General features: G+C 33.8%; 3 protein-coding genes across 7 annotated transcripts; 2 read left to right on the top strand and 1 right to left on the bottom strand.

The window, feature by feature from the left end:
* Window positions 1-1,371: 1,371 nt before the first annotated feature.
* LOC106305340 (MATH domain and coiled-coil domain-containing protein At3g58210-like) lies at window positions 1,372-2,790 on the top strand. 2 transcript variants are annotated; one of them, XM_013741720.1, is made up of 4 exons: window positions 1,372-1,419; window positions 1,675-1,835; window positions 1,973-2,190; window positions 2,347-2,790. In XM_013741720.1, exons 1-4 carry the CDS (start codon window positions 1,400-1,402, stop codon window positions 2,749-2,751), a joined length of 804 nt encoding a protein of 267 aa, XP_013597174.1. In that variant the 5' UTR covers window positions 1,372-1,399; the 3' UTR covers window positions 2,752-2,790. The 2 variants fall into 2 exon arrangements, with proteins under 2 accessions (XP_013597174.1, XP_013597173.1); XM_013741719.1 differs by having other exon boundaries at window positions 1,387-1,493.
* Window positions 2,791-4,104: 1,314 nt separating this feature from the next.
* On the bottom strand, window positions 4,105-5,583 carry LOC106303565 (transcription factor MYB1R1-like). The gene is made up of 3 exons (XM_013739831.1): window positions 5,214-5,583; window positions 4,930-5,138; window positions 4,105-4,843 (listed from the first exon to the last, which is right to left on the bottom strand). Exons 1-3 carry the CDS (start codon window positions 5,482-5,484, stop codon window positions 4,376-4,378), a joined length of 948 nt encoding a protein of 315 aa, XP_013595285.1. The 5' UTR covers window positions 5,485-5,583; the 3' UTR covers window positions 4,105-4,375.
* Window positions 5,584-13,883: 8,300 nt separating this feature from the next.
* LOC106303895 lies at window positions 13,884-15,384 on the top strand. Of its 4 annotated transcripts, none has more exons than XR_001262577.1 (4): window positions 13,884-14,606; window positions 14,699-14,850; window positions 14,941-14,974; window positions 15,096-15,384. XR_001262577.1 is itself a non-coding variant. In XM_013740246.1 (4 exons), the coding sequence occupies exons 1-3, from the start codon at window positions 14,019-14,021 to the stop codon at window positions 14,944-14,946; spliced, it is 666 nt and encodes a 221-aa protein (XP_013595700.1). In that variant the 5' UTR covers window positions 13,887-14,018; the 3' UTR covers window positions 14,947-14,974; window positions 15,096-15,384. The 4 variants fall into 4 exon arrangements, 2 of the variants coding, with proteins under 2 accessions (XP_013595700.1, XP_013595699.1); XR_001262576.1 differs by having other exon boundaries at window positions 13,885-14,606; window positions 15,091-15,384; XM_013740246.1 differs by having other exon boundaries at window positions 13,887-14,606; window positions 14,699-14,770.
* Window positions 15,385-24,156: the final 8,772 nt, after the last annotated feature.

The following is a 24,156-nucleotide window of genomic DNA, read 5'->3' on the forward strand; positions in this document are numbered from 1 at the left end:
TTGTCTCATAAAAATATCTCTTGTACTCTCCAACTAAAACAACTAAAAGCACAAGTTAACTAAATTACTTTTCATTTTATTTTTGTTATGCTTAAAAACTCAGATCCAAAAACATAATTTATTTCTTACATTTTTTTCTACCGAAAATCACTTTATTTTTTTAGAGACCTTAATCTGATAATTTATCTCTACTTTTCCTTTGATTACATCCTAACGACCAAATGCAATTGCTGAAATGGAGACAAAAGTGATAATGAAGATGGTGGAGAATCATCTTATGGTGGTGGAGGTCATGGTTACGGAAATGGAACCGACGAAAGTGATAACACAAGGTAAAGATGCGTATGGAGGTGTTGCTCGAGGTGGGGGAGGTGATTTTATGGTGATGGTGCTTACAGAATCGGTGAAGAAAGAAGATTCATAAGTAGAAATAGACCATAAACCAGAGGGTATGGAGGAGGTGTCGGCGGAAAAGCTTATGAAAATTGTTATGAAAGTGGTAGTGACGAAAGATGTGGATATTGTATACAATGACCACGCAACTCTTGACCACTTGTTCTTGGCCAGAGCACTTCCCCAAAGTCACACCCTTCCCGCAACCACAAGTTCTCCACCCACACTAACATTAACCACACATCACCCAACCAAAGTACAAATCCCCATCCACCACGTGACAAGTAGATGTGTACTTGTTTCAATAATAGCCGTCTGATTTATTTTATAAACTTTTAATCCAACGGTTCTAACTCAATCTCACTGTTCAATAAACCTACTAAACTAATACACCCAAAGCAAGTTAACTTTTGGCTATTTTACGTGTAGTCATCATCGAACAAGAACTTAGCATTTCTTTCGTCTACATGAAAGACAACAAAGGAAGAAAAAAATCAAAAGTAAAGCACATGAAAGACAACAAAGGAAGAAAAAAATCAAAAGTAAAGCACAAAGTACACCTCATGGAGAAAGTGTGTCAACATGACAGAGACGCATGAGAAAGTATCCAATATTGTAAATTTCTCTAAGTATAAATGCATAAACACCTTGCACAAAATGATGGAAGCCATTCGCATTCCTCTCGTCTTAATTACTTAATACTTATTTATTAACGCCATGCGCCATGGGGAGCTGAAACGATTCGCATTCCTCTCGTCCTGGGTAATCAACCCTGGATGCTTTTAAAGTTGTGTAGCTGCACTTTTGAAGTACATCGTCCGTGTCTCTCTTTCTTTCTCGGTGCAACTCAGAGGGGTAAATACTTAAACCATTTTGGTCTTTATGATCTTTGATTACATTGACTCTTTTCGTTAATGAAAGGGTTATGTTTGTCGAGATATTGTTTATTGATTATTTAATTTTACAAATTTAGATCTGTAGGATTCACCATCAAGACCAATGGGGGATGACATCAAGTTCACTTGGGTGATAAAAAAATTCTCATCTTTGGTATCTAACAAAAGTTATTCTGATAAAGTCGTCATTGGTGGCTGCAAATGGTTAGAACTTAAAGAGTATAACTTATTCTCTAATGTTTTCTTCCATTCTAAGTATAAGTGAGCATTCTGATGTGATGGTTGCTGCATATTCTAAGAAAATAGAATTTGTCTTTTAATGTTTTAGTCCAATTTAGATTTATGATCGAGGACATCAATAGTCTTACATGGGTTCGGCTTGCAGGAGTCTCATGGCCTACCCCGGTGGAAATAGTAAGGCTAGTACACTGTGTCTGTCTATTTGGGTTAATGATGGTCCAAATGTTTGTTCTGGGTGGAGTGAACACGCAAAACTTTCATGTACTATTGTTAATAAAAATCCAGAAAAGGTCTCTCAACTGGAAGGTGAATATTCTTTCTACTCTAGCCACTTTTGTTAGGCGGATTACTCTAGCCACTTTTGTTAGGCTGTTTCTGGAATACCTGGTCAATCTGTAAACATTGATGTCATTATGAAAGCAAATCTATTTTGTTGTTTTCAGAAACATATCGCGCGGAACACACAAAGTGGGGATTTACATCTATAATTCCCCTTAGCGAGCTGGAGGACGAAAATGGTGGGTTTATTGTTAATGGAGAAGTCAAGATTGTTGTTGAGATAGAGATCTTTGTGTTGGTAAAACAACCTCTGAAAAAGACAAAGCTGAATGATAAAGGTGAATTGGTAGATGTCAATGGGTTTCAAGTTCTTCCTTCACAGGTTTCAAGTTCTTCCTTCACAGGTAAGCTGTTTCCAAACTCAAGAAACTGTATTAATTATTTCTCTCTCAAAAAAAAGTTTTATCAGTTGAGCAGCTCATATAAATGTCATATAAGTAAATATCCTTTTACAGTATTTATCCTTTTCCAATTGCAGGTAAAATTTGCGAGACGTATTTTTGAAAAACACTCTGACGTTGCACTAGTACTCCGTGCAAAGAACAAACATCTGAGGACAGCATGCATGAATGTCCTACTCTGCCTGATCGAAACATCATGCCTGGCACCTGGGGAGCTTTCCAGTGAAGATCTAGTGGAAGCAGATAATGCACTTGCATACGTAAAAAATGCGGGGTTTAAGGTGGACTGGTTGGAGAAGAAGCTCACGAAAGTGAAGGAAAATAAGGGGAAGGTGCATATTGGTGAGATTCGTATGCGAGAGTTGGAGGAAGAACTGAAAAACCTTAAGCAAAAGAGCTTGGAGGTAGAAGCTCTGTTGGAGAAAGAAAAGGCAGATGTGTTGGCCGCAAAAACTCATCTAACATTGGACGAGTTTGTCTAACTTGGGTCCTGCTTGTTGTGTTCTGCGTTTCAGTCTCTAGGCCTGTCATAATGTAATGCACGCAGTTTGAATGAAAAGCAATGTCTTTTTTTTTTCTCATGGATAATACCGGCAAAGTGTTAATTAATTTAAGCTTTCAGTTTTATATAGTTAGCTAACAAGCTTCTATGTAGGTCCATTGTTTATGGGGTTTACACTTCATCGATGAAAACAAAAATCTTGATACCTTAATAAGCTACTTTTTTTGAATCTGTGAAGGTTGTATGATTAAATAACTCGAACAGCAGACGAGAGTCTTCAAGTCAACACCACACAGTAGTGAGGCGAAGTACCTAAGATCAATAACTCGAATAGCAGAAGATGATACAAGCGACGTAATGTCTACAATATCAGCCACCAAAACTTACCTGCGAGCCGTAAGTAGCTCAATAGAATGATTCCAAACCGAGACTCGTATCTCGCTCGGACTCTAAACCCTAAATTCGGACAGCTAACGAGAGCAACAGCGTGATGATCAAGAAACCGGAGGAACAACTAGTGTCCGGTTAAGAATTCCCGCCATCAGGACAGCGTTCTTGAACTCCGACAGCTGATTACATTTTCTTTCTGAATATCTTAGCCCATAATAGGACAGTGGCATGGGTAGACATGCACATTTAATTTTTGTTTTGGTTTGGTTATTTCATTCTCGATTCTTTGTTTCTGTGTAAACTGTTCAATTTTTTTTATAAAATTTGCTTCGGTTATGACTTAATTTGATTAGATTCTGATGTAAATATTGGAACCGGTTAATATTTTAAAAAAAATTGGAGCAAAATTCATGTCTGATTTGATTTTGGTTCGGTTTAGATTTTTTGGGTAATTTGAACAATTTGAACAAATACCAGACAATTTGGATTGGTCGAGCAAAATATCAAGTAAGTAAAATTGTTAAGATAATATATCGGGTAATTCATATAATTCAAATAAGATATTCGAATAATTCAATTTTTGATAATTTAATTTATTATAAAAAAAAATTGAAAGTATATATATATAATATTTAAAGTATATAAATTGTATGTTAGATATTCAAATAGTTTTGATTCATTAGATATATATAAAAAATAGAAACTGTTCGGATATTAGTAAGTTCTAGTCTGGTTGATCAGTTCGGTTCTTCAATTCTCAAGAAAATGCGTTAGGCCTAGACATGGGACTCTGTCTCTCCCAAGTCCCCACCCAACACTATGTACATTTGTTGTTATGATTATGAACGATAAGATAAAGACCAGAAGGATGACACAAGAAGATATCTTCATAAGAAACTTATTGTGATAAATCCTAGAATGCTAAGCAGTTTTTAATACATCTTTGAACGAAATCAAGGGTTATGCTAAACCAAAAAAACAAAGGCAAAGGCCAGTAACATTTATCTTTCTTTCTTTTCCACCCTAAAAAACAAAGCTCAACTAAGCAATTCAAACAAACCTAACTAAAACAATCTTTATAATATAACCAAGAACTAATCCAAGAGCCCAGCCTTGGCACCTGTCTGCAAATTGTTGTGGTTTCATGTTAATGACAATGACTCACTTGGCTACGGCTACAAATCTGAGAGACCACCGTCCCATCAGGCAGATCTTTAGACAGCATGAATCACTGTGTTCATGTCCGAACCACCATCACTAGCTGGATTTGGATGAAAGGCAGATTGCCTAGAAGACGAACCTCCAACGAGTTTCAGTGAAAGAGACTCTTCCGATACACCGTTTTGGCTAGACTCCTTGAGGCTGAGCTTAGACATACCAAGAAGTTGATCAACCTTAATCGGGGCGGCTTTTGAGTGCACAGCTGTTGGCCTGAGAATCTGGTGAGTCTCTTCCTTCGCCGGCTCGGTATCATACGCAGCAGGCCACACCGGGAAGGGGAATGAGTAGAATGGTGAGAAGTAAGCCGGATACAGCACAGGGAATGAACCAGGCGGTGGTGGTTGTAGCTGCGTTTGGATGCTGTCTTCTGGTGCCTCAACACCAACAGAGTTGGTGGATTTCATTGACTCACACTCTTCCGTTTCCAGGATCAACGGTGCCGCCGGAACAGAGTCAGTGGCCTGCATCGGAATGTCCTCATGAGAATCCATTAGCTTTGAACAAGTTACAGTATCAAGTGGATCAGAAAGCAAATGTCGAAACTAACCTCGTCAGGAATGATATCAAAGAGACTAGAACGTCTCTTGCGGCGAGAGACATTGGACTGTCTGATGAAATACTTCTGAGCATGACTTGCGACTTGAGTAGGCGTCCTCGTCTTCACATAGTTCCTAGAGATACCTCTCCAATCACCTTTCCCCAGCTTCTGTAGACCCAACAAGAACATCCTATGCTCCTCTTCCCTCCATGGATTCCCTAAAACAGCATCCCATCACAATCATCATCAAGTCAGGTGATTTATAAAGTCCAATAAAGTTGGAAAACGCGCACCTTTCTTCCTCTCACGGTGGCTAGAGGATGAGCCGGGAACAAAATCCTCGGAGGCGTAACCGTCGTGGTCAGGGCCATTGCCAGGAGAGCCCGGATTGTTCGACACGAGTCCACTCAATCCTGACCCCGAGTGGTGACTGAGATTACCCATACTGGCACTTTTGCGTATCGAGCCCTCGGTGAGACGAACACCGAAGAGCTTGACGCCACGATTCGGACATGTACGTGAGTTGTGTCCGTTTTGGTTGCAGTGAGAGCAGCGGCGAGTCATATCCTAATCGGATCTGATCCTCCGCCGCCGTCTATCAGATCGAAGATAATCTCGCAAGCACAGAATCTGATAGAAGGGAGGTGAGGTGCGATATTTAAAAAGGGGGTTTATCTGGTCGGATTTATTACACAAGTATATCAAGTTATCCGCTGTGTCGCATGTTGATTTTTTTTTTTCATTTCCTTATTTTCTAGTCAAAGCATTATATTCACTTTTTATTTATTTTTTTTCTTTTAGAAACCTTTGAATTTAAATACTACTAATTTGTAGACTATTTTTCGATATATTCCATTTTTTTCTCAACAAATCTTTGCATTATTATGTTCATAAAATTATTGCTAATATTTGACTAAAGACCAAAATATGTAACTTTATACTTTGTGATAGTTTTATTGTTGTGAATCCGCTTAATTCAAATTTTGTAGATTGTTGATATAAAAGTAGTATTACTTTAAAAGTTTTATTTTCAATATCATGTGAAAAAGTGTTTTAAAGTCTAGAACGGTTAATATATTATGGAAACATATATGTCACACAACTTTTTATACTATTTAACAACTTGCATTAATTTACTATAATTAAATTCATGTGAAGAATATATGTATATTTGATAAAAAGTTTATACTCGAAACTAGGAATATCCAATTTGTAATATTCGTAACAACAAAAAAATTGAAGCTAAGAATATTTGGAGATGGAATATTTGAATTACTATTTCTCTGTTAAGGTCAAAATTTAAATTTAGTCTCTATATAGACTATAGTGAATCAATTAAATTTTTTGAAGGCTTTTAAAGAGACTAAATAAAAAATTTGTAACGGATCTTTAATGTTTACTATTACACTTTTTTACGTGCCAAATAATTTAGTGATGAAATGTCTGAAGTTTCCCATCAACAATTATTTATGCGAGTTGTGTTCTTCTGCTTTAGTTAACTAAACCGTATTAAAGAGTCTTTTTAAAGATAGCTTATTTGGTGTCAAACAGTATATACGTGGTATTAGTACATTCCACTCGACTAATATACTTCTCTTTTTGTTATTTAGAACAATGCTTTGGTACAAAAAAAAGTTTTAAATTGTAATTATGTTTCCAAAGGTATTTTTTAAAATAACACTATTTCTCACTAAATGATATAATCCCAAAATCTAAAGCTAGAATATGAAATACTCCCTCATAGATATTTTGGTGTTTTCACACATATCATGAAAACACATTAACTATATATTATTTTTTAAAATTATCAAAATTTCAGTGCTTTTTAACCAATAATTTTTAATAAATTCAATTAATTTTATTGAAATTTATAATTTTTATATAGAAAACATAAAAAAATATCTTTGTGAAACAAGTTTTTTTTTCTAAACTTCTATCTTAACGAGAAGGATGGAGTATTTATAGGATGTTACAACGCAGTCATCGTAAGCCTACAACTTCTCTGTTACAACTACAAGTAAGTTTTTTTTTTTGTAACTGGCTTAACTACAAGTAAGTTTTACCAAAAGAAAAACTACAAGTAAGCACCTTGAAGGAATGTCCTATCATGATTCACGATGAGTGGTTGGATTAAGCAGAGCCGTGCCAAAGAACTTTTGATGCCACAAGCACAAAAAAAAATCAATATTATATTAAGTAAATAACTTTTGATGCCATAAGCACAAGAACTTTTGATGCCATAAGCACTTTTGATGCCATAAGCACAAAAAATGGTAAAAAACTTTTGATGCCATAAGCACAAAAAAAAAATCAATATTATATTAAGTAAATAAAAATAAATTTATTTTATATACAAAGAAAATGGTAAAAAACTATAAAAGGTAATAATCTAATAATCAGTAAACCTAGTAATTTAATTAGGAAGGTGGATGAAAAAAAATATTTCATTCAAATAAAAACTAACAATGCGAAAACATGAGATTAAGTAATAGAAATAAATATTAGACCATAGCTTATGGTCAAGTGGTAAGGGGAAAAGCTTGGGATGTCATCACATTAGGTTCGATCCACCTGTCATGCATAACTAAGTCACATTTTTCTGGTCATCCTATGCAGATATATGTGCACATTTCATCCGAAGGTTAGACATGTATCTTTAATAGATTTAGATTTAAATCTTTTATTTAAAAAATAATAAAAAAATAAATAAATAGTATAAAATAATAGTAAAATATTTGTAAAAGAGATATGGATGTAAGAAAGAATTTTGCATAAATAGAAAAGAGTTAACACATTGACGGATTATAATTTTGGACAAAAACTTGACGAAAAAACATATTATCAATAGACGACATATGAAACTTACATGTGTTTTTCTAATAATAAATGATGCCGTAGGCGAGGGTTTCTTTATTTGTTAAGCACAAGTATGACCCACTTATCTCAGCCGCGTGGTCACAAGTAGACCGATATTATAAAGGCAAATAGAATATACCATACGACTTTCATCGGATCTGATAGGATCCCCACGATAAAATCTCAGCTGTTAACGTATTCGAACTTTAAGTTCTCAACAATCTGTGCCCACAGTTTGGGTTACGTTATTGGGCCTATGACACTCGGCCTTTTAAGGGTAAGGGTAGTTTAGTATTGACTTATTGCTTGATAAACAAGAAACTGAGGAATGCCCTAATTTTGTGTGTAGTAGACTCTATGACTTAGCAAAAGAAAAGGCTTTCTCTGTATATGAGAAGCCCATCGATTTATCGGCCTGGCAAAATGTTTCAAAAGTAACGAAAAACTCATAATCGGCCTAAAAAATTAGATGGCCCCAGAGCTTTGGGCAGCCTAAACCATAGAAGAATGTTGCCATTTGATGACAAAATAAATAGTCATATATATATGTTTTGGTCTCTACTCTAACAATGACAAAACAAACATACTGTTATAAGATAAACTTTGAAATGATCCTCCACTCTTTTACCAACTCAAGCACTATGATCATCTACTCATCAAGCACTATGATCACCCACTCATTTACCAAATCAAGCACCATCTTTGATATTTTATGTATTGTTGCTCACTATAAATACCATCACTCATCTCACTCTTTTGTACACAATTACATCTTCTTCTTCTTCCTTATAATAAACTCTTTCTCTCATATTAAGTGTTATTTGCTTCCTACGGGTATTGAATTCTACTCTTATTTAAATTTCCCGATACTATAAATTATAAGTTATTTCATAACAATTATATGTTTATGTGGTACCAGTGAAAGCAAACCGAGTTACAGCTGGCTTGGTTTTGTCTTTATCATGGATGATAAGACCACTTACTTATTACTATCTTACTTTCCATCTAACCTCGACCGTTAAATCACATATCCTTTTATTTTTTATTTTTTTTGGACAAATCACATATTCTTTTTTTTCTTTTTCTAAATCACGTATCCTTTTAATGTTTATCTATTTACGAGATAAAAGTGAACACATACACAAGAATATCCTTAATTTTGAGAATATCTCTCTAAATTGAAATATGTTAAACCTAATTTAGGATATTTTAATAATAATTCTTAGATTATTTTAGAAAAATGTTTTAGGATAGTATTTTTAAAGTTTTTGTCACAAAAATAGTTTTTAATTAAAAAAATGACAAAAATAATTTTATTAAAAGGTGAAAATACATTTATACCCTAGGATTAACTAATTTAGATTTATGGTTTAGAGTTAGGGATAGAGTTTTGAGGAGAAGATTTCAAATTTTTAAAAATTAAAAATTAAAATTTTCAAAATAAAAAAAAATATTTTGGTCATTTTCTTTATTGAATGTTATTTTTGACAAAAACTTAAAAATGACTATTTGAGAGAATTGTTCTGTAATATAAGAAAAAATAAATAATAAGTAAATATACAATATAAAAAATATAAAACTATATCAAACATCTATCAGAAAAATGTATAGTTTTTTTTCTAAGGAAATATGTATTTACATAAACATACAATTCAAAATTTTGTTGTTGTTCAAAATACAACGTCCAAAAGAATAGTTATATAGCTAACGTTTAAAACTCAAAATAGTCATGAGCATATGGCGAATTAAGTTCTAGTAAATAAATAAAGTAATAATGCAAACAGCTATAAATCCACACCGCCAGTCCTTATCAAGGTGCATGTGATTCACATTTCACTTTAATCTTCATTTAACTGATAGGCATCAAAAAGGAATTCTCATTTGATTTCAATGCGATGAAGAGCGAGTGCCTAAAATTTCCACGATAATTAAAAATCCATATTCCTTTCGTGTCTTTTCAAAGTTGTTATCCATTACTATTAGCTTTCTATGTGTGTGAGCAATGAATACCATCTATGAAGACAAAAATAAGATCAGCTAAACCATTTTTGTGGGATTTTCTTTATTTATATATTGGAGTATTGGACTTTTCAAACGTGTTGTAGGTGTCTTGATTCCAAACACGGTTAACACGTAAAAGGATAATATTCCCACCTAATTAAGAAGATTAATATTTAATTGATATCTACTTGAAAAAGTAAAGACGATAATCGACGATATTTTAAGATCGGATGAAAATCAGGGAAATTTTCAATAATAATATCACAATATTTATATGTTCTTTTTTTATGATATAACTAGAAACTTCAAATTCGAATCCTTTAGTAAGGTGATTTCTCTAGATCGATTTTTTTCTTGTGTTCTTATGAGTTTAGTTTTATTTGGTCATGCTTTACAGATTACAGCTGGGTTTATTGTTACATGCACCTTGATTAGTGAATTATTAGAAAAACAAAACAAAAGTGAACGTATAAGCAAAAGAAACAAATAACTATTGGTCTATACCTATTTTAATTGGTTCAAAAGAATATTTCGTATACGTATATCCACACATATCAAATATACTAGATAATGTGAAAGTAATTATGGATGAGAATCCTTTGAAACTAAAGTATAAGGGTAGTTCATAGCTTGATTCACGATGGCTACAAGTAGGATAGTCAGCTATTCATGTGCCAATATATTTCCATAACTCTATATTGTTAGCAAATGGTGTCATTGTCAACGGTATAAGAATATGAAAAAATCTAAATATATATGCACACTCTCATATATAACTATTTCATTTGAATCAGATGATCCCTCATCGTGATCCCCAGATGATCTTTCATCGTGATCCCCAGATAATGATATTCAACCAAGACGTGGTTTATAAGTTTATAAGTTTATAAGTTTATAATAATATTATGCCCTTTTTCAAAAAAAAAAAACTTTATAATAGTATTATTATTGTGTCTCTTTTTTCTTCGGTCCAAGCCCGAGGCCTCCTTGGTTTAAAATAACAGTGAGCAAGGCTTGATTCATGATTTTATTGACTGAGTAACTAAGCTGAAAACCACCACAGTACAATGCTCCCATTCCTTACAACCCTTGTTCAAAGTCCTTGAAATGTATGTTATTGATTTAAAAGCAGCGGGTATTTTTTGTTTTACATTTTTTAGAAATTTAATTTTTATATTTATGTGTATTTTAGTCATATTTATGTCTTTTTTGTATAATATTTCTTTTAAATGATTAATAAATTTTTTTAATAATTGTATTAAAATAGTTGGACCACACCTATATCAATAGGTTAAAAGATTTAAAAGCAATAATAATATTTTAGCCTACAAAAGAGTCAAATGAGCTCAATATTTTTACAAATTAAACAATATCTTTTTCTTTTTCTTTTTCATAATATTTTTTAAGAAAATAATTCTATTTTAAAATTATAACCAAATCGTAAGAGAAGATTTGGGTGGCTATTTCATTATCTGCCAGGCTCTCTCCCAAATATAAAAGTTTTTCATCACGTCGAGTTTTGAAGAAAGTAGGTAAACAAGTCAATATGAACAAAGAAAATACTTTTGTAAAGGCCTTGACTTAGAGAAAAGGACATCCAACCTTCACAGGTAAGTCATAAGTGGTAATACTTAATAGGATTATTTTCCTCTATTATAGAAAAGGTGTGCTGATATTAAGGAGAGGAAATTGCGATGTTATTTCGCCCTAGAGGATCATGATGTTCTAAATTATGCATGATACTTATATGTGTATACATGCATTCAAAAATTGATTCCAACATTATTAGTTATATACAATATATACGCGTGTTTCTCATTTGTAATTATTGTATCTTACTATCTTGTTATCTTACGAAATTAGAGTAAAGGGAAAAGCCATGTCAATTCTAAAATATTTGGAGTTTAATATAAAACAAAATTCGTAACCGTATATACATGAAAACTAAAAATGGCTAAGACTTCAAATGTTTTTAAAATAATTATTTCTAAAAACTAATTATTATTTATCAACTTTGTATTTTACGTACATATAATTTTTTGTTTATATTTATTCTTTACAATAATAAAAATAGACTTTAAACAAATTTGATTTCAATTAATTACTATATCCATTTTTTTAAAAATTGATTTTTTGAAATTTTATGTTATTTAAAACTAGATGAAGTTTATTTTAATACAAATCCATAAATTTTATGTTTTATAATCATGTAATCTTTTGTCTTATTATTGGTCAAAATATGTATAGATCAAGAACTAATGATATTTTTGTTTAAAATGGTAAAAATAAATGTTCTTAAGTTATGTGTTTAATTCTAAAAGTTATAATAAAAATGGAAAGAATATTAATTTAAACAAAAGTATATTCACACGAAATCTACAGTTAATTTAAAGCTATGTTTTATCTCAAAAAACGAAACACTGACGTTGCCAATATTATTGCTTGTACTTGTTTTATTCTGAAACTAATACTGCTTGTTATTTATACTAGATCTAAATAACAAGCAGTATTAGTTTCAGAATAAAACAAGTACAAGCAATAATATTGGCAACGTCAGTGTTTCGTTTTTTGAGATAAAACATAGCTTTAAATTAACTGTAGATTTCGTGTGAATATACTTTTGTTTAAATTAATATTCTTTCCATTTTTATTATAACTTTTAGAATTAAACACATAACTTAAGAACATTTATTTTTACCATTTTAAACAAAAATATCATTAGTTCTTGATCTATACATATTTTGACCAATAATAAAACAAAAGATTACATGATTATAAAACATAAAATTTATGGATTTGTGAAATGATCCTCCACTCCTTTACCAACTCAAGCACTATGATCATCTACTCATCAAGCACTATGATCATCTACTCATCAAGCACTATGATCATCTACTCATCAAGCACTATGATCATCTACTCATCAAGCACTATGATCATCTACTCATCAAGCACTATGATCATCTACTCATCAAGCACTATGATCATCTACTCATCAAGCACTATGATCATCTACTCATCAAGCACTATGATCATCTACTCATCAAGCACTATGATCATCTACTCATCAAGCACTATGATCATCTACTCATCAAGCACTATGATCATCTACTCATCAAGCACTATGATCATCTACTCATCAAGCACTATGATCATCTACTCATCAAGCACTATGATCATCTACTCATCAAGCACTATGATCATCTACTCATCAAGCACTATGATCATCTACTCATCAAGCACTATGATCATCTACTCATCAAGCACTATGATCATCTACTCATCAAGCACTATGATCATCTACTCATCAAGCACTATGATCATCTACTCATCAAGCACTATGATCATCTACTCATCAAGCACTATGATCATCTACTCATCAAGCACTATGATCATCTACTCATCAAGCACTATGATCATCTACTCATCAAGCACTATGATCACCCACTCATTTACCAAATCAAGCACCATCTTTGATATTTTATGTATTGTTGCTCACTATAAATACCATCACTCATCTCACTCTTTTGTACACAATTACATCTTCTTCTTCTTCCTTATAATAAACTCTTTCTCTCATATTAAGTGTTATTTGCTTCCTACGGGTATTGAATTCTACTCTTATTTAAATTTCCCGATACTATAAATTATAAGTTATTTCATAACACATACATATATCCCATTTAAGCAACGCCATTAATTCTTTGGTCCATTTATTAGCAAATAATCAAGTCGACAAACAAAAGAATCTCTTAGAAGATTCTCATAACTAAGTATGGTGTTTATAATTTATAGCATACTAAATAGCATATCTAAATTATATTAATTAAAAATCCAATAGAAGTATATTTCGTTAAAATTTTGCAACACAATTTTTGTGTAATTATTAATTATTAGATCCCTTTGTTTGTATATTAGTATTACATTAGTTTCAGTGAAAGGAAGGAATATATTTTAGTTTTCTGAAATTTACTATAAAAACCTAACCTATAATTTTGTTATTTCATTATTATGAAATTTAATAGAGAAAAGGTCCAATAAAACAAATGAAATGGAGAGAAGGAAAGACTTTGTAAGAAAGAGGAAGAAGAATCAAAGAAAAATATAATAAAAACAAAATTAGAAACAAACGCATGCACCCCCCTCTCCTCTTCTCTCTCTCTCTCCTCTGCTTTCTTCTTTAGCTTCTTAGGGTTTTTGATCTCTCGCTTTAGGTTTCCGTTTCAAATCTCTCGTCCCCAATGTCTACTTCGCCGGCGAATATGAAGAAGTCTCTCCACGGTTTCTCTTCTCCTCTCACCCTTGGACCTCAAGTCTCTGCTGTCACTGACGTGGACCCCAAATCGGACCCATCGCCGGAGACGCCGCCCGTTTCCAACCGAACCGTTGCGTCGCGATCGTCTCGTCAGCCGCGCCTCTCCTTCTCCTCACTCGCTCCGTCGTCCGAGCGCGATCACCAGAAGAAGGTGAAATCGGAGGAGAATCCGCCGCGGAGAGAGGAAGTTCCGGTGTCGGCGGAGGAGGACGAAGAGAAGAGGAAGTGGAATCTGCGGCCGAGGAAGGCGTGCGGCGGAGGAGGAGCTTCGGAGGCGAAGAATCAGAAACCAGTCGCGGCGGTGGCGGAGGCGAAATCGAACAGGCAGAGAGGGATTCCGGCGGAGTCTCCCGGGTTAGGCGGCGGCGGCGGCGTTGAGGCGAAGAACGAGAATCACAGGCTCTGGGTGGCTCTGTCTCGTGACGAGATCGAGGAAGACGTGTTCAGCATGAGTGGGAACAGGCCATCTCGTCGGCCACGGAAGAGGACCAAGACCTTGCAGAAACATCTCGATGTAAGTCTCCTCCAGGTGTTCGACGAATTGCCTCTCCGAGAAAGATTGTTTTTTTTTATTAGCGTATCGTGAATGTGTGTGTGCGAGTGTAGGTTATCTTCCCTGGGTTGTGTCTTGTGGGGATGAATGCTGATTGCTTCAGAGTATCCACTTCTCCCGCTAAGGTACTTTTAGGCTTGGATCAACCTGCCCATTTAGAGCTACATATTGATCCGTAAGATTGTGTGAAGTTGAAGCAAATGAGGTTTTATATTTTTGTTGCATTGTGTTGTTAATTGTAATATTCAATTAATGACAAGAAACCATGTAACAGCTGTTGTATTTCATTTTGCAGCGATGATCGGCCTATAAACATATGTCGACAAAAGGTTAAGCCATCTCCCTTTTTGAACCTTTATCATTTTCATGCTTAATATTATCCATTGCTTTGTTTTTTTGAGCAGTGGGAGTAAGTAGTTGGGAACTTGTTTCTGGTTTGTTGCAGGGTAGATAGGGATGCTTGGTGACATGGTCTAGAAATATCCAGAATACACAACAGTAAAAGATAGGAAGAAGAAATATCTCAAGAGGCATTGTCTTGTCTCATATCAAACTTAGCAGGAACAACGTTATATAAGTAAATATGGGTTAGTAAGTTCATAAACTATTTATAAAGAGAGAGAGGGTGGTTGGTTCGATTTTGAGTTATCGATAATGAAATACAGAAAATCGGTTAGTATGGTGCTTTGGTGTAGTTAAATTGAATCTCATGGTGGAGTACATTTTATTTCTCTGTGTTCTTTTCCTTTTAACTTGCCAAAGCAGAGCAACCGTATATGATTTAAGAAAAGTTTTATCAAACCATATAAAGCGAGACTCATAAGGTCTCTTAGAGAAATCAAGTAAATCTGCAGTTTAATACTTAAAATGGTACTACTGCATAATTTCATAATTACATCGAAAAGGTGAAAGTGTCACAAATGTGAGACGTAGACCACTTCAATTTTTTTACATCTAGAGCGATGGTCAGCCTACCCTAAAAAGCACCCAATAAGCTTGAAATCTTTTTTTTTTTCTTTCTGGGAGAGGTATATTATGCCATGTCTCAGAGTTCTGTTGTGAGCTGACGAGACTGGCCATAAGGGAAACTGAGACTGAGAGAAGATACAGGGAAGTCTCAAGTGAAGGAGAGACGCCAAGTGTGTGCTATAAAATCACCCATACATGATTTGGAATTAAAAACAAAAGAGAGGAAAGTCATTGCTCGAAGTAAACAAAGATTCGAGAAGTATTTTATATTGAACTGAATTTATTTTACAAAGATATTGGCTCTTACTGGGGCCTTTCTCAAGTCTAGCATGATGTGCCAATAACTTTGGCATGTCAATGAGCAGGTATCAATCAAATCGTGACGGCATCGAGTTGTTCAGCAGTGGGTGCATTAGCAACAAAGTTGATTACAACTTCCCGATTTATTACAATGTCATTAACTCTGTCGGGATTGGAGCCTCACATCATGATCCATGATTGATACATAAACTAAACATTTAGTATAGGCATTTGCGAAAGAGTTACTATAAACAAATTACCATCTGTACAGTTTTATACTCCATAAACTCTAAACCAGATATAAAAATCTAAACCATAAATCTCAGAATCAATTACGTTTAATTAAGTCTGCCACTGCCTCACCCACAAGAATATGTTGATCCTTCATATTCATGTGACTAAAGTGCAGAGCCGGGCCTGAGATTTCCGGGGCCCTATTCAGAAAAAAAAAATTGATTTTACTTAAGAATCAAAAGAAAAAAAATCTGTGGTTTTCTTATGAACTTATGTTTACAAAAAAGAAGCTAAAGAACCAGTTTTGTAAGTTTTTTCTGGTGAGTTAAAAAAAAATTTACTATAATATTATAAATCATTTAAATAAATAAAAAAATAGAGAAAGTCAAATAACTTACTTGGTAATACTACAGACCCACATAATATTTTATTTTGTACACCACAAACCAAAACTCTGATTTTTAATTTGTCTTGCACTGTTACACATAAGATTACACATACTAACATTGCATAAGCAAAAATTAAGAGTGGGGCCCCATTAGGTGGGGGTCCCATACGAATGTTTCGTGAACCTTGGTACAAGCCCGGCTCTGCTAAAGTGGCATCTTATGCCTCAGGCCCTAAGTTGATATCAAGGATAATATATATATATATATATATTTTTTTTATTTTTTTTATCAAATCAAGGATAATATATATCCGCAAGAAGCTCAATGGGCTCTCATTGTATCCTCAATGGGCTCGCACTCAGGATTTCAAATCCAGTATTATCTAAGATAACCTATGATAATCGATGATCATCTATTTCTTTTTATGTCACTGTGATTTTGTGTGCTATTCGTTTATTTGCATGAGCGTGCTTAGTTTGGAGAAGGTTGTCCCATTGATTATGGACTCCTCACTGTTAATTTATTACTATAATAATAATGGCAACAATTATGTAGGAAGTTTAGGACATATCATAGGTTTGGAAAATGGCTTATTCTCCTATGAACTAGTTGTTCCCGATTTTTTCATAAATGAACTTTCAAGCCATGCCAAAAATCACATGAACAATGGAAAAATGATTTATTCCCCTATGAACTAGTTGTTCCCTGATATTTCACACACAAACTTTTAAGTCATGCCAAAAACCACATGAACAACTATATTTTTTGAATTACATGCACAAACTATCGATTTTAAAGTAATTCTCCTAAAACCGTAACGGTGTTATTTAAACGTTAACTTGGTTTATGATAGGTGGAAGGACGGTTTAAAGAAAGAAGAACAACAAATACTAACTTACCAATCTCCATGTATTGTTACAAGGAACTATAAAATTAGTGTAGTCTAGGACGCTTGATTGGTTCCGTAAGCGGATGTTACTCTCAGGTTCCGGTTCTGCAGGGATTTATATATTCTCCTCAATCCAGAAATTAATGTCATATGATCTCTTTATATGTTTTATGTCATATATAACTCGAAAATATCTACCCAACCAGTTACTATGTCATATAACTCGAAAATGCAAAATAAAATATTTTATCCTCAATTGATGATGAAGAGTAAAACGATTTCTGAAGAAGAAAAGCAGTTGACAAAAAAAAGAAGAACAAAACGACATAGTATTCAATTTTTATCAACCTAAATGAAACCGACTATCTACCTGTCATAAACCAAGTTAACGTTTAAACAACATCATTTACGGTTTTAAGAGAATTAGTTTAAAATCGATAGTTTGTGTATGTAATTCAAAAAATAGAATTGTTTATGTTGTTTTTGGCATGACTTAAAAGTTTGTGTGTGAAATAGTCGAAAACAATTAGTTCATAAGAAAATAAATTATTTTTCCGTTGTTCATGTGGTTTTTAGCATGGTTTAAAAGTTCGTGCGTGAAAAAAACCAGAAATAAGTTGTTCTCAGGGGAATGAATCATTTTCCCCTCACTTTTATGCGTTATGCGTTTTTGTGTTTCATCACTTCGATGATTGTAGTCCACATGACTCGCACCGTTTCTGCGTTTCTATAGCGATGCCAAATACTCATTTTGTCGGTTTTATTATAATATTTTGATTGTTTCTTTTAGGAAATTAAATAGGTAGTTCCAAATCAAAACTTAATCGCTATCACATGTAGATGTAGTTCAGGCCGACTAATAGGAAAAGGAGTAGTGTTCGAAGTGGGCTCCTCTTGTTTCTGAAAAACCGATTCACTAGAGCAACTCTTTAATGATTACATCACACACACTGTTATAACAGATGCGAGAAGGATAATGTGGAAACATATGATTAAGCACGATACATAAATGACATAAAGATTCAAAGTGATTTATCAAATTGGTTAATATTCACACAAAATGATAGGTTTTATTATTGGAGACAATTCTATATTATTGTTGTTAGAATAGGTTCAAAACATAGGTTCAAAACATATATCAACACACACCTAAAACAAATCATAGGTACAATGTAGATATCAAACATTGCACGTGTCTCGCATTATAGACCGAAGATATTCTAAACGATTTTTGGTTAACCGATGAATCAATCACATGAGCAACAGCTCACCCCATTAAATATGTATAGCATAAGAATAAAATACATACGAGTAGGAAATGGTATGTTTCTGGAGAACAATTTTTAAATATATCCCACTTTGTGGCTTTAGCCAATGTTCAAACGTTTGGAAGGTTAATTGGTTAAATAAAGTGTGCAAAATCATCTGATTAATGTAAAAATAAATAAAATTTACCGTAAGAAATCATTCTTATAGGATACTCTAATATAGTTCGACGTGCGTGCTTTGTCCTATAAGTGTCTTCATACAAAGTACGCTCAGGGGCGGACGTACGGCCAAAGGTATGGGGCAATGTTTTTAAACCCGACCCGGACACTGAACCGGACGACTTACTGGGTTGCTGGGTCACTGGATCGACCGCGGATTAACCGCGGATTAATAAATAAATTAATTTTATTATATAATAATATATCAGCTATGTAAATAAAAATATAGAAACTAAAGTTTAATATTTTGTAAATGTTTTTTAAGAAAGTAAAATAATAGTTTGGATATGTATATATTTTATGTTTAAAAACATTTAGAAAATACTTAACTTTAGTTTTTATATTTTTATTTTCATTTAACATACAAAATATCAAAAAATAGTTTAAACTATTTAAAATTTTCTCTAACAAGGTAAGATGTATGACATCTAAAAAAATCAAGACATAAAATTTATAAATATTTAAATGTGTAAATATGAATAATAAATTAAACTTCAAATACAAAATAAAACAAAAGTAAAAGATCATTGTAATAAATTGTCAATAACGAAAATAAACTAACACCAAATCACATCAACTAATTTTGGTTCTTTCTACCATCGTTCATTTCATTTTCTTCAGGTGGCATAGTGAAATTTTCATCAAAATCTAAAAATTACAAATATAAAATTAAAAAGAGAAAACCTAACTTTTTTTTAATCATCACCTAATTTCTTAATTGGAAATTTATAATATAAAACATAATCTAAAAACATAATTAAAAACTAAAAAAAGAAGTTAAAGTTATTTATTGGTTCAACCGGTGGTTCAACCGGTATCGGGTTCCGGGTTTTACTGGGTTTTTACGAATTTTTGCGGGTTTCTAAATATTGGATATTTCACAAAACCCAAATCGGATATTTTCTGGGTCACCGGGTTTACCGGTTCAACCGCGGATCCGGATCGGGTTTCAAAACACTGGTATGGGATCACGTGTCCCCGTCTCATTTTAAAATTTTCTTCTGGTGTCTATGAAATGCCCCCAACTAAAAAATATTTTATATATATGTGCCCCCACCTATTTTCATTCCTCCATCCGCCACTGAGTACGCTTAAGATCTCGTCTTAAACTAACGTAAAGCAAAAATTCACGAATAAAAGTTTATATAAACCTTACACCAAAAAAAAGTTTATATAAACCGCATGGATCCAGCTTTCGAAAGCAACATAATCATCTAGCAGTAGAGGATGACGTTTATATACTCATACCCATTTTTTAGTTATAGTGTCAAGATTAGGAACAAATTAGTTAGCTAGCTATTACCATCTTCAAAGTTTAAATTTATTTGTGATTACATAGCTTAATCATTTTCAGTTATATTTGGATAAGAAGTCGAACATGCATATTATATATACTCCAGACGTATCTCATCCATCCGCAGACCATGAAGAATTAATTGATCATTTATATCCTCCCTTATCCTTCCTCTAGTGACTAGTGATATTGTGCATTTTCTCAGCATTAGGAGAAGCCTTCTCACTTATACTCTGTCTCATTTGTAATTATGAATGAACCTTCTTGTTTAAAAGATAAATAAAATCTTCCCATCTGGACATTATTAATTAAGAAAATCTTATTTGACCACTGACTGGGGACAACCAAGAAGAGCATAGCTGCATAGGAATATTTGACCATGAATGCACGTGTGGGTGGACAAGACCACACGTGTGCTTTGCTGTAATGGGCGGTGTGGTTAGCTTAGGAATGTGTGCGCCACGTCCGTTCCACATGGGAGGATATATCGCACGAGCCAACTTGGTCCTTTCTAACCCTTTCAAAAGAAAAAAAACTTGGTCCTTCCTAATTTTTAACTACAAGCATTCCTTGAAGCTTCTCCATATTTACTACACTAAGTGTATATTTTTATAGAGAACACAGATTCCCAAAACCATTATTGATAAAACTAAAAATTAATCGTGACGATACTAGAATCTCAATAATCACGCAGGTATAAAAGTAATTTTCACAGAATTTGTATATGTTAAAATTGTCTAACATATATCGACCGAGTATCAAAAACTGATAAAAAAACATTTATGCGAAACGTCAAATTGGAATTATCTTCTTTTTACTGCTTGGATTTTTTCTTGCTCAATTTATCGATGCCACTGACTATCTTTCAAGAATAATAGATTTTAAGCAATCGATTTATTACATGTTCGAGAGACTATATAATATTCGAAAACATAATAGGGAACCAAGGAAAGTTAGGTCCAAACATTTAAAGTCCCCTAATGATGGTGACATTAGACTACAGCAAATTCTGTTATTAAGCTACGCATCAAACATGATTTAACAACATTGAGCATTATTAGTCCTACCCAAAAAGCAAAACATATATATACGCCTCAAATGATTACATCATCAGAAAATAACGATTTGTATTTTTGTTCGTGAATCTTTGCTTTATACGTATTGGCTGAGACTGCATTTTAACATTCAGAAGTAAGAAAAAAACATTCAGAAGTAAATGTATTGAGTTGATAATGGAAAAAATCTTGGAAAAAGATAGTTATAACATAGAGAGAGAAAACGCTCTGCCTTCTCACTAACTCTCACCACCGTGAACAGTGTCTCCGGCCGACGGAGTGGGCTTTCACAGCCACCGTCGGTCCGGTTTGTTGTTTTCCTTTATGTTTTTTTTTCTTTTAGGCTCTGCATGTCTTTTTTTTTACTCCGGGATGAAGAATCTTCGTCAGTTTTCGTCATCGCTGGCTTTTGACTCTGGGGGTGGAGGATTTCACAGCCTTGCGTCGCCGGCTTTAGGTTTTTCGACCTTTATATATCAGGGTGGGGTTATCTGTTATGTGTTGCAGTCTGTCGGTTTGGCTTTCTCGGGACAGATCTCGAATAGATCGATTGATGCTCTCCGAGATTGAAGCTAAGGCGAAGAAGACAAACGAGATGGAGGTGTTGGAGTTCTTTAATCTGGTGATTGGAGGCTTGGTGGCTCTGGAAGAGATCTCGATGTTGATCGATTGGGAGCTCTCCGAAGAAAGGAGCACAACCGTGGATGGTGTCTGTGAACTCGATGGATTCCGGTGAAACGCCGCGTGGTTTCGTCGGCGGTGGAAAAGGAATAGTGATCTGGTGCCACGTGTTTTCTTCGCAGTTGAGGGTTAAACACGTGTTTCTCGTCGTGTCCATTTTGATTCGGTGTGGTTTGGGCTTTGCCCTTATGGGCCTTATGGGTTGGGGCTTAATATGTTTCGTGTTAGTTTGGGGTTTTTAATGGGGCTCCGGATGTATTTTTGTTTGGGCTTGGTCCAGTTGGGCCTCGACCTTTAATAAAAGAGCAATTGCATTCCATATACACGAAATAAAGATTAATTAGCTATGTGGTATGTGTATTATTTCACTTTCGAATATACCTATCATACCCATGTGTCTATACATGCCGAAATAATAATTTGTTTATCTTAAACATCAGGATATGTATTCAATCATCACTTGTCCATGTAAAAATTGTTTCCAAGATTTTCTCTCTTGCGATCATTATTTTCTCATTTCCTTTGATTTTTCTAGAGAATCATTTCTCATGCTTTCTCTTTTTTTTTTCCCCAGATTCATCTTTTTTGCACTTTTGAAGTGCTTCTTCATCAATTCTGAGCAAAGCCTCAAGTTCATCTCTTTCTCTCAGTTTGATTGAAGATAATAAGTCATGGTCTTGATACCGGGTGCGAGTTTTAGTTGTATTTCATCACCAGCCTTTCACAGCTTTGCTCTGTCTCAACCCTGTTTGATTATTGCCGGAAACTTATTTCACCATAAATTCAATCTTAACCTCTCTTTATGAGCCGCTATCATGGCGTATTGGGTAAAGTATCTCTGATAAAAGATGGTAGGTTTGATGGATTTCTGGAGTTATCCTTGAAGATGATTCAGCAGAGTTGGCGATTTATAAAAATCGGTCTGACAAAGAGTCGTTCTTCAACTTGACTCAACTTCCTCAGGTTGTAATTTATGATGAAATATAGATGCTCCGTTCAAGAAGTCTGATAGTGAAAGACATCCCTATACAACAAGTACAAAATCAAATTAAAGAAGCTTCACTGTGGTTTCAAAAGCTTTACCGGCGGTGGTGGAGATGAGATGATGACATCATGCAACCACCGCTAATTCAAGAAGTTTCATGAATGACTAACACGTGTTTTCTCTGATTTGTTTTAATTTTGTTTAGATTGTAACATAAGTATGGTTTGAGCTTAATGTTTGTACTTCTGTTTCTTAGCCAAAAAGGTTTAGAAAACTAAAATCAAGCGTATTTGATTGTCATTACACAATAATTATTTTACTGTTACAAAAAAAAGAAATGAGTATTTTGTTTTATATATTTGTATTATTACTACATCATTCACGTACCCCACGCGTTCTTAGCTCGTGTTTTCTATATCAGTGCAAGTGGAACTTTAGAAGATAAAATGTCTTTTTCCTCTGACATCTACTGACACACCCTATTATAATTTATATTCGGTTTCGCAGAGCTAAACACAGCTATAGGGACAAAGTGATAAGTTCTCATTTCTGCATATATCCGCATACCTAATTAAAAAGTTGTTTGGATGGTTAGCTAAATATCTTTTGTTTCTTGTATTTACAACCGAATAGCTCTTGATACAATACTAGATGGGAAAAAAAAATGTATTGAGTTGATATTCTAGTTGTTAAAAAAACATTTTCGTTGCAAATTTTGCGTATAATGATTACAAAGAAGCGAAAATGATTGAAGGCGCGTCGACGCAAATGATAAGATGTCGGCGTGTGAGGATACAAAAGAAAACGCACGGCCGGGTCGAGTGTTTTCGGGTCCCTTATAGTCACGTGAGGGGACCTACCTGCCCACATTACCCTCTCGAGCCCAAAACTGTAGAGTTCTCAAATTCGATTTAATTAAATTCAGACAACCCTAACAAAACTTCTTAAAATAAAATCCTAATAATAAATCATCTTTCAGCTGTGAAAAAAAATACACGTCTTACATTTTTAACATAAACACGTCTTCCAAGTATTGCGATTGATCATCGAAATTCAAAAGATACAACTGTGTAAAAATAGGGGGTTAGATATAGATTTTAATCGATTATGTAAAAAATCTACGATTGGTTAACAAAAATAAAATTCTATTTTTACTACAAAATAAATATGATGTTTTATAGTTTAACTAATTTCTTTTTACTAGTTTGTTATTACTACCACGTTCTAT

Source organism: Brassica oleracea, chromosome C7 (assembly GCF_000695525.1).
Source record: "Brassica oleracea var. oleracea cultivar TO1000 chromosome C7, BOL, whole genome shotgun sequence".
Lineage (NCBI taxonomy): Eukaryota > Viridiplantae > Streptophyta > Magnoliopsida > Brassicales > Brassicaceae > Brassica > Brassica oleracea.

What these genes read in the sequence shown, in the direction of transcription:
- LOC106303565 (XM_013739831.1), bottom strand. Translation starts at nt 5,484, where the DNA reads ATGACTCGCCGCTGCTCTCACTGCAACCAAAACGGACACAACTCACGT. An exon ending in CCACCGTGAGAGGAAGAAAG is followed by an intron (nt 5,139 to 5,213) that starts GTGCGCGTTTTC and finishes ATGCTGTTTTAG; the next exon opens with GGAATCCATGGAGGGAAGAG. An exon ending in TTGATATCATTCCTGACGAG is followed by an intron (nt 4,844 to 4,929) that starts GTTAGTTTCGAC and finishes ATTCCGATGCAG; the next exon opens with GCCACTGACTCTGTTCCGGC.
- LOC106305340 (XM_013741719.1), top strand. Translation starts at nt 1,393, where the DNA reads ATGGGGGATGACATCAAGTTCACTTGGGTGATAAAAAAATTCTCATCT. An exon ending in GTCATTGGTGGCTGCAAATG is followed by an intron (nt 1,494 to 1,674) that starts GTTAGAACTTAA and finishes TTCGGCTTGCAG; the next exon opens with GAGTCTCATGGCCTACCCCG. An exon ending in AAAGGTCTCTCAACTGGAAG is followed by an intron (nt 1,836 to 1,972) that starts GTGAATATTCTT and finishes TGTTGTTTTCAG; the next exon opens with AAACATATCGCGCGGAACAC.
- LOC106303895 (XM_013740246.1), top strand. Translation starts at nt 14,019, where the DNA reads ATGTCTACTTCGCCGGCGAATATGAAGAAGTCTCTCCACGGTTTCTCT. An exon ending in CCTTGCAGAAACATCTCGAT is followed by an intron (nt 14,607 to 14,698) that starts GTAAGTCTCCTC and finishes GTGCGAGTGTAG; the next exon opens with GTTATCTTCCCTGGGTTGTG.